This window comes from Durio zibethinus, chromosome 15 (assembly GCF_047325235.1).
Source record: "Durio zibethinus cultivar Kanyao isolate XHJ-2024 chromosome 15, ASM4732523v1, whole genome shotgun sequence".
Lineage (NCBI taxonomy): Eukaryota > Viridiplantae > Streptophyta > Magnoliopsida > Malvales > Malvaceae > Durio > Durio zibethinus.
Genome location: NC_143176.1, coordinates 9,924,312 through 9,934,988, shown reverse-complemented (window position 1 = coordinate 9,934,988; position 10,677 = coordinate 9,924,312). Strand labels below are relative to the sequence as shown.

Sequence of the window (10,677 nt, the reverse complement as noted above, 5' to 3'; positions counted from 1 at the left end):
GATTTGCAAATTACTGAATTAAATCTGACTCTGTTCCCAATTATTTAGTTAAAAAAAGGAAAATAAACAACTGAACATCTGTGAATCAACATGGCAGGAAAGGAAGACGAAGACGTTATCAACGTGACAGATGCTCCTTTCATTGACCAACCTTAACAACTCCTATTCTTAGCAACTTTTATTTTGTGTCTTCCCGACCATCCAAATTCCACCAACATCTCGTCTTTTCTCTCTATCCCCAACTCCAACACCAATATTCAGCATTGCGGCTCCCTTGGTGAAGGGCGCGGCGCGCACGCCCCCCCACCCCATCAGTGCGCGTTACCTTCCGACAAACTCCGCCATGGCCTTTCATCTTCATCTGATCAAGCCGCTTTTGCTTTTATACATGCTTTTTGTTTCTTCTTATGCATTGTCTGACCCCGAAATCCTTCTCAAGTTCAAATCTTCCTTGACCAATGTCTCCTCATTGGAAAATTGGGAAAACAATTCCATGCCCCCATGCAATGGACACCGTGCCAATTGGGCTGGCGTTCTTTGCTACAATGGCAACATTTGGGGTCTACAACTTGAGAGTATGGGACTGTCGGGCACCATCGATGTGAATACCTTAACCGGGTTGTCCAACTTGAGAACCTTAAGCTTTATGAATAATAGTTTTAATGGTCCCATTCCGGAGTTGAACAAACTTAATGCGTTAAAATCAATTTATTTATCAAAGAATAATTTTTCTGGAGACATTCCTGGAAATGCATTTGCAGGTATGATTTGGCTCAAGAAGTTGCATCTATCACAAAATCTGTTTACAGGTGCAATTCCTGCATCATTGGCTACCCTCCCCAAGCTTTTGGTGCTTAAACTTGATGGCAACCGGTTTTCGGGTCAAATACCTGATTTTAAACAGAATGGCTTACAAAAAGTAGATCTCTCGAATAATGAATTGGAGGGTTCTATACCAGCAAGCCTTAACAGGATGAATGCCAGCATGTTTTCAGGTGAGTGACTTCTATTTATTTTCAGCATACGTCTGCATTGAATTTCAATTCGACTACCAGTAGCTTATATATAATAATTCATGGATTTATGTCATATCGGTTTGTCTCAAACATATATAAAATATAAAAATTATCATATAACAATGCGTATTAATATGTCAAACATGAAAAATATTTTTTGTTTTTGTTAAACTTATATATGATTTTGTCAAAATTTTAAATCATATTGCTTATATACAAATATTTATATCATGTCATGTTTTAAATTATTAAATTTATTATAATGAAATCATCATAAACTTCTATTTATTTTAATGTCATTCGAAAACTTCTTATGTTTTTAGTACTGATCTTCTATACGTTGAATTAGGATTATGGGAATTTGGTTACAAATTGTAGGAAACTATTTTTGACTTTATTATGCAAAGGATAATGAAAAATAAATAAAATCCATCTTGTATTTCTTTTTAGCAAAAAATAATGAAGCATTTGATTCAGACTATATAGAATTTTCCGTCTATATATGAAATTTTATGTGTCATTTGCCATTAGACTTTAACAATTAGCTTGAGTGATAATATAAATGTTCTTATATATATATATATATATATATATATCACATATGTATAAATGTTTTGATCTCAAATCTCAATTATATGCAGGCAATAAAGGTCTTTGTGGAGTACCATTGAAGACATGTGACTCCAGTGCTGCTCCAAACTCTAACTCCAAGGAGCCCTCAATATGGATTATTGTGGTCCTTTTCATATTTGGGGTGTTCATACTACTTGCCATACTTGCCGTCATCTTAATCAATCATCGACGCGGAAGGCAACCAACGCTATCAGTAGAAGCTCCAGCGTCAAACCTCGGAACAAAAGCAGGTTTCAAGGAAGAAGAACATGCTTCCCCAGGGTTTTCACAGCAATTAGGGAATGGAAAGAAGGCAGAGACTGTAAAACTTTCTTTCGTGAGGGATGATAGAGAGAGGTTTGATTTGCCAGACTTGCTAAAAGCCTCTGCTGAGATATTGGGAAGTGGAAGCTTTGGCTCTTCTTACAAGGCTGCTCTATCAGGTGGGCCTGTGATGGTGGTGAAGAGGTATAAAGAGATGAATAACTTTGGGAAAGAAGAATTCCAAGAGCATATGAAGAGAATAGGGAGACTGAGACATAATAACTTGCTTCCACTCGTCGCCTACTATTATAGGAAGGAAGAGAAGCTCCTTGTCACCGATTTTGTTAAAAAAGGAAGCTTGGCTGTTCATCTTCATGGTTTGTTATTCATTACATGCAAATACCATTATCACAAAAAACATGAATTTTCACACACACACACACACACACACACACACATATATATACAGTAGGTTTGACTAGTTGTTCCTCATTTGATTAATTTTCAGGTCACCAATCTCTGGGGCAACCGGTCCTTGATTGGCCAACTCGATTGAAGATTGTGAAAGGAGTAGCCAAGGGCCTTGCATACCTCTACAAGGAGTTACCTAGTTTGATTGCACCACATGGTCACCTCAAATCCTCAAATGTTCTCCTTAATGAATCCTTTGAACCACTCCTCACCGACTACGGTCTGATCCCTGTAATCAACCAAGAGAGTGCTCAAGAGCTCATGGTGGCTTACAAATCACCTGAATATGTGCAGCATGGAAGAATTACAAAGAAGACCGACGTATGGGGTCTTGGGGTATTGATTTTAGAGATTTTAACCGGAAAATTCCCTGCAAACTTCTTGCAAAAGGGCAAAGGAAGTGACCAAGATGATTTGGCAATTTGGGTGAAGTCGGTAGTTGGTGATCAAGAAATGATGTCGACGGATGTGGAGGTGTTCGACAAAGATATGGGAGCAACAAGGAACAGTACTGATGGAGAGTCAATGCTCCAGCTATTGAAGATTGGATTGAGTTGCTGTGAAGTGGATGTGGAGAAGAGATTAGATTTGAAAGATGCTGTTGAGAGAATTGAAGAATTAAAGCTCAAGGGTGGTATTGATGACGATTTCTACTCTTTAGTGGCCATTGAGGAGGACAAGAAGTGATGTCCCATGAATTAAAAATTCTCCTTTAGTTGAAGGGTTTATCAAACTAATCTCTTTTAGTTTGGTTTATAAGTTGAGATTTGGTGTTGAATGCATTTAATTTTGTTTTTCTATCCCTAGATTTCCTTAGGACTTATATAGCTTGCAAATTCTTACCTATTTTTCTCTATATTTTACTTATATTATAGATATATTATTTGAGTTTAAAAGTGAGATTTTAAAAGCGCTAAACAAATTCACATCATTTATTTTTTAAAACTAAATAATTAATAGTTATTCCGTCTCATTTTCTATGTCTATTATTTTTAAAGATGTTTCAAATTTATATCATTTTTTATTTTTTGAACACTTATTTCTCTTATCTTTTTATATTTTAAAATTATTTTAAAATTATTTTAAATTCTTTTTTATATTAAAAATTATGATAGTTCAATTTAATGAAAGAAATTAAAAGTTTAATATAAAATACAATAAAGTAAAAAATTTTGTTAAACTTGGTAAAAGTAAAATAATTAAAGACAAGGAAAAAGGTCGGGGAGTAATATTATAGACCTATGTACCAACAGTAAATCAAACTTAATTAACCCTATTTAAACTATAATTGACTAATTCAAAAACTACTAACAGCTATTTTATCAAGAAAAAAAAAAGAAACAAGAAAACTTCTAGATGCATTTGTTTTACATCTTCTCTTCCTCTTTTGCTTATATTATAGATTATTGCCTCCATTGTTGCATACGGGATTGATCAAGAAACCATTTTTCTGGTAGTGGATGTAATCAACTGATACTTCTCTTTGAATCAAAAAAAAAAAAAAAAACTCATATTTGTCTTATTCTCTTTCAATTTGAGATTTAATTCTCTGATGTTTGCCTGTTGATCCGAATCTTCAACATAACAAGTCCTTTAGTCTATCTTTTCCTCTCAAATTTCTCTATCATCTATACATAACCTATGTGCTAGTACTAATTTTATGAATTCTTTTTCTCTTTTTGCTAGATTCAGTGGCATGTAAACACTGTTGAATTTGGAATTTGTTTAGATGTTATACTTATAATATATATACAAAAATTTTGACAAATTTATCAATTTTATTAATAGGAAGGATGTTAAAGAAAAAATTTTAAAAGTTTCAAAAAAAAGTTTCTTCAAATTTTTTAATTTTTTTGATGCTTAGGACACCTTTCTACCCCATTTGGATTGATTCAGTATATAAATTTTTTTTTTTGTTTTCTTTCATTTCACTTCCTTTAATATTCATTGTCATCTTGTATACTTACAAGGCTATTTTACTTTCCCTTTTTACTGGAAACAAATGCAATTTGTTTTTGAAAACATTATTAGCATTAGTAGTAAGGAGGAGGCCCTAGAACCTTGAGGTTCTAGCTTCAAGTCCAATTGTGCGTGAGTTTGTTTCAATTTTATGTTGAATTTGTCTAGCTATATTCTAATTTGTTGGTTGATTATTCAATGATCTTTTATATATGAATTTAATACTTAATTATGATTGTATTATATATGAATATAATATTTAATTATGATTGTAATATCTTCTATATTTGTAATTTCATAAAAAAAAGAATATATGAAAATGAGATTCTTAGAATTTTGCAAAATTTTGATGTAATTAGTTTGCCATCATGCATTAAAATAGTTTTGATGAGTGCATTTTTAGGTCCAGTGGGCAAAACAGTCTTTTCACTATTCGTAGTAAGTTAGCAAAGCTAGAAGGGCATCATGGGCATTTTAATTGAGCCAACATCGTGTGTTGACCTTACCTCTCAAAACTGATCTAATCGATGCCAACATAATGTCCCACTTGGTAGGGGTGTGACAACATTGATTTGTCTCATGAATATTGGAAATAGGCTCGCCACGTTAACCTAGATCGCCTATGTCAGATTGGTCTTCGAATTCCAAACTAGGGCTTTCTGATCTAATCTCTCTTCTACAAGTATAAATACCTTATTTTCATTATAGGTAAAAGGATTGAATCCCAAGAAATTCTTATCTATTACTATCATTTTTCCTTTCCTTTCCTTATTTCTCTTTTTTTCTTCTAAGCATTGACTTAAACATGGAAGTACAAATGCTGAAGACACCTCCAACGTTACAGGAAAATGGAGATTTGGTGGCTATTTTTTAGTGAGATTTTTAAATAAACGCCACAAAGTTTTGTGTTTTTATAAGGTTAGTGACTTTTTTTTATAAAATGACACTAAATTCTTATATAGCGATGTTTGGATTTAAAAATGCCACTAAAAATATGTTTTTATGGTGTTTGTTGACCTAAACGTCACTATGTACTTTGACTTTTATAAATATAGCGGCGTTTATAATGTAAACGCCGCTAATATGCATTTTTGGACTCTTTAAAAAACCTTTAAAATGCTAGAGGGAGGGATTGAACCTAAGACTTTATGGTTAATAACCATATGCTATAACTGACTGAGTTGCTCTAGTGTTTTTAATAGGGGATTATTCAAGGCGTTTTTAACCAAAAACATCTTGAAAAATGCTTAAAATAATCCTTTCACAAAAATTGAAAAGGATTATTGAAGGCGTTTTTAGCTAAAAATACCTTGAATAATATGCTCCAATCTTTTATTACGAATTTTTAAAGGCATTTTTGACAAAAAAACGCCTTGAATAATCGATCATTCAAGGTGTTTCTAGCCAAAAATGCCTTGAATAATCCAAAAAAAAAAAGGGATTATTCGAGGCGTTTTTCACCAAAAACGCCTTGAATAATCCCCTCATAAAAATTGAATAGGATTATTGAAGACATTTTTTGTCAGAAATACCTTGAATAATCAGTTATTCAAGGCATTTTGGGCCTAAAACATCTTAAATAATCCCAAATTATTCAAGGCATTTTTGATAAAAAATGCCTTGAATAATCCTTTCATAGAAATTGAAAAGGATTAAAGGCATTTTGGACCAAAAACGTCTTGAATAACCCCGTTATTTAAGGTGTTTCGGACTAAAAACGCTTTCAATAATCCCCAATAAAAAATTGAAAGAGATTATTCAAGGCATTTTTGGCCAGAAACGCTTTGAATAACCTTATTCAATTTTTTGTAAGGGATTAGTCAAGGCATTTCTGGCTCAAAACGCCATGAATAATCCCTTACAAAAAAAAAAAAAACAGGAGGCCAAAAATTTCTTGAATAATCCTTTCATAAAAATTGAAGGAGATTATTGAATGCATTTTTTACAAGAAACACCTTGAATAACCCTATTATTCAAGGCCAAAAATGCCTTCAATAATCTCGAATAATGGGAAAAAATACCTTGAATAATCTAAAAAGAATTATTTTCAATAACATAAAATTCCCCATTTTAAATGTATTTTAGTGGCATTTAAAAGAAAATGCCATTAAATAAGGTATTTGGTGGCGTTTTAAAAAGGGAAACACCATTAAAAATTCCTTAAATTCCCAAACCCTGCCATTTCTAGTCATATTCATACTACATTTTTTCAATCAATTATTTTTGTTTTAAGCCTAATTTTTCTTTTTTTGTGGATTTTCTCTCCATTTACAACCTTGGTCTTCTTGTTTTTCATGGATTTCCTCCACGCAATTTTCTTCTCAGCAAGCAAGGTTTTGAGATACTGAAAATCGTTTGTAATTTGCAGAGCTTGAGGCAAGGTTTGGTTTGTTGCTGAAATCATTTGTAGTTTGTAGTCAACAACAATCAATTTCTTCTCCAGTTATTTAGGTACACTCAAATCTTAGCTGTAGTTTGTCTCTCTTTTAAGATATCTCTAGGCTAAAATCATTATAAGGAACAAATTGAAAGCAATAAGTTACATTTAATAAATTGAAAGTATCTATACTTTATGGTTCAAATTTGGTGTGGTATGTGGTTTTTACCTAAAGTCAGCTGGCATTGATGGCCAGAGTTTTGGGTTCATTATAAATGAGACTCAACATCGAGAGTAAACATGTTGTACCAATGGCATAATAATTTCAATATTAGTTCTTCAATCAATCCAAAGAGTCAAACAAAATTCAACTATGGCTCAAAGATATTGTTAAGGTGGTTCATTTCACCCTATTATTAAGGATGGTCAAGATAGAGATATTTTAAATAGCTATTTGTCGAATGCATTTTTTTTCAAATATTTTTTTACTTTTATTTGACTATTTATTTTCAATTTTTTTCTCTTCTTGTATATTAATATGTAAAAATACTAACATGTTTCTTTTTTGGTTTATTTTAGTTAGAGATTAAGGTTTGCTCATCATCAATGGCTCCATTTCTATCAATCGTGTCTTTGCCTATTAGTGTTTTGAATTTGTGAAGGTATTTCCCTTTTCAATAAATAATCACCTTTGATTAATTCAAGTAACTTGTTAGGAGATCTAAATTTGTTATTAATTTAAGTGTAGTATTTACTTTGTTTTCATATAATTAATTATATAATTTTGGTTTGATAATGTAGCAAATACTAAATGGATAAGAGTTGGATGCAAAAGCCAAGATTAAGTCAAGAGTACCAAGATGGAGTGAAAATTTTTCTTAATTTTGCATATGATAATGCTAGTGAAGATAATATGATATTATGCCCATGTTTGAGGTGTGCTAGTATCGATTAGCAAATCTGTGAAGTTGTTTTAGAACATTTAGTTTGTATTGGATTTATCTCAAGATATGTTAATTGATATTTTCATGAAGAGTCTATATCATCAAAGTTAGCGACTAGAGTTCTTTAACTTCAAAGGCTCCATAACACCAACATGATTCTATTAGACAAGATGACATAGAAAGCATGTTGTGGGATGCTTTCAACATTCATAACCAATATTTTCATAATTCATCTCCTCGAGATGATGGATTTAATGAGTCAAATATTGAAATGAATAATTTTGGTGAACATGGGATAGGTGTAGGTGACCAACAACCAAATAGAGAAACATCAAAGTTTTATAAGTTGCTTGAAGATATGAATGAAGAACTTTATGAGGGATCTAAGCATTCAAGGTTGTCTTTCTTTGTGTGTCTTTTTCACTTGAAATGCTTATGTGGATGGATAGGTAACTCTTTGACTTTATTATTGGAGTTTATGAAAGAAATGTTTCCTTTTGCAAAATTCTCTGAATCTTATAAAGATTCAAAGAAGATGATCAAAGAGTTAGGTCTTGGATAGAAGAAAATTCATAGTTGTCCCAATGATTGCATATTATATTGGAGTGATAGAAAAATCAACAATGTTGTCATGTGTGTGATAATTCTCATTAGTTAAACATAAATCCTAAAGAAAGTTTGAATGAGGATGATGATAAAGTCTATGTAAAAAAAAACTTGTAAAGGTTTTATGGTATTTTTCATTAATACTGAGACTTCAATGACTCTTCATGTCTTTCAAAACTATAGATTCTATGAGGTGGCATCATAATGAGCGAATGGATGATGGATCATTAAGGTATCTTACTGATTCTTTGGCATGAAAATCATTTTACTCTAAGTTTATAGACTTTGCTTCTGATCCTCGAAATGTTATGCTTGGACTAGCATCTGACGGATTCAATCCGTTCAAAATGATTAGTACTTTTTATAGTACTTGGCTAGTTGTATTGATTCCTTACAATTTAACACCATGGATTGCCATGAAGCAACAATCATTTATTTTGTCTATGATAATTCTTAGGGAAAAAAGTTTGAGAAATGATATAGACATCTACTTACAACCTCTGATTGAAGAGTTAAAGCAATTATGGGAAAGAGTTAAGCCTTATGATGTTTCAAAAAAAGAAAACTTCAATATGCATGCTGCTTCATTATGGACTATCAATGATTTTTTCACTTATGCAAACTTATCTAGTTGGAGCACCAAAAGTCATTATGCTTGTCTATGTTATGCTGTACAGACATGTTCGAAGTGGTTACATAATGGTAGGAAGTTTAGTTATATGGCATATTGTAGATGGTTAGATGATAATCATCGATTTAGATTCCAAAAACATCTCTTTGAAGGAATTGAAGAGTTATGGAGAGCATCATTACCGATTATTGGGATATCTAGTTAAAGTTAAAAAACAACAATTTTATTTATAAAAAAATGACTCAATCAAGAAAAAGAGTGAAAGAGATCTTTGAAGGTATCTGACTTCGTATCCTCAAGTTGTTGATGCTAATACTCAAGTTGTTAATATTGATATTCAAAGTGATGACGAAGAAGATGAAGAAGATAACCCTAATGAGTCTGAGTAGTGGAAAAAGAGAAGTATATTTTTTGACTTGCCTTATTGAAAATATAATTTATTACGTCATAACCTCGATGTGATACACATGGAGAAAAATGTTTACGAAAATTTTATTGAAACAATACTCAATGTGAACAGAAGATCAAAGGATGACTTAAAGAGTCAGCTTGACCTAATTAACATAGGGATTTTCTTTGACCTTCATCCGAAATTGCTTCATAATGGTAAATCTCAATTGCTTCATGCTTGTTTTGGGATGTCTAAAAGTAAGAAATATGTGTTTTATAAGGTGTTGAAAAATGTGAAAGTCCTAGATAGCTATGCATAAAATATATCGAGATGTGTGAATTTGAAGAAACAAAAACTTTCTTTATTGAAGTCACATGATTACCACTTCTTAATGCAGACTTACTTCCCCTTGCTTTACGTTTATCAATATCAAAGTAAGTCACTTTAGTTGTAATTGAATTAAATAACATATTTAAAGCTCTCTATGGGAAAGTTCTGAATGTGAAAAAGCTTGACAAACTTCAAGATTGAGCTACGATTACTTTATGAGAAGATTTTCCCTCTAAACTTATTCACTGTTATGATGTATTTGATTATCCACCTTCTATATGAAGCAAAAGTTGGTGGACTGATTTATTATCGATAGATGTATCATATCGAAGGTATTATTTATTAATAAGTTGTTAGTGTTTATGTTACCATTCTAATTAAAAAGGTATATGACAAATATTTTATGACTTAGGTTTTTAGGGAGGTTAAAGTCTTATTATCACAACAAATGCTAAAAGATATTTAGCAAAAGAATGTATGACATTTTGTTGTCGGTATTTGAAAGATGTTGTAACGAGATTTAATAGATCATCAAGAAATCTTGGTATGCATCATATTGACTTTACCTACACTTATCTTTTTGAAAGTTTTGGACAACCAATAGACAAAACTAAAATGGTGGAGTTAGATGATAAATCTTGGGCACAAGCATATCGATATGTTTTTTTTCATCATGACTCAATCGAATCATTTCACATGTAAGTTATTTATGAGAGGAAATCATTCATTCTATTAAGCATAATTTATAGAGTTTGCTTCTAACTATTAATACTTTATTTTGATGTATACAGTGAGTATAAAAATAATTTAAGAGCTCATGCACATTATCGACAATCAAACATTCGAGAGCTTGATAAGTTGTTCACCAAAAATTTTCATGAATGGTTATGAAAAACTGTAAGTAATACTATACTTCCCATTTTGAGAATTATACAAAGAATGCTTAGGGTATAAATAAAATTAATAACATATATTTTATTCTACCTTAATAGGTTTGGAGTGGAAAGCTTGTTAGTGAAGAGGAGAAGTGTTTTTTCATAAGGTCTGAATAGGATTATGAAATGATACAAAGGGTT

At 31.6% G+C, this 10,677-nt stretch overlaps 1 protein-coding gene across 1 annotated transcript; it reads left to right on the top strand.

Moving 5' to 3' along the window:
- Positions 1-242: 242 nt before the first annotated feature.
- LOC111302374 (pollen receptor-like kinase 1) lies at positions 243-3,208 on the top strand. Its single transcript, XM_022898303.2, has 3 exons — positions 243-995; positions 1,658-2,269; positions 2,401-3,208. Exons 1-3 carry the CDS (start codon positions 344-346, stop codon positions 3,048-3,050), a joined length of 1,914 nt encoding a protein of 637 aa, XP_022754038.1. The 5' UTR covers positions 243-343; the 3' UTR covers positions 3,051-3,208.
- The last annotated feature ends 7,469 nt before the right edge of the window (positions 3,209-10,677 follow it).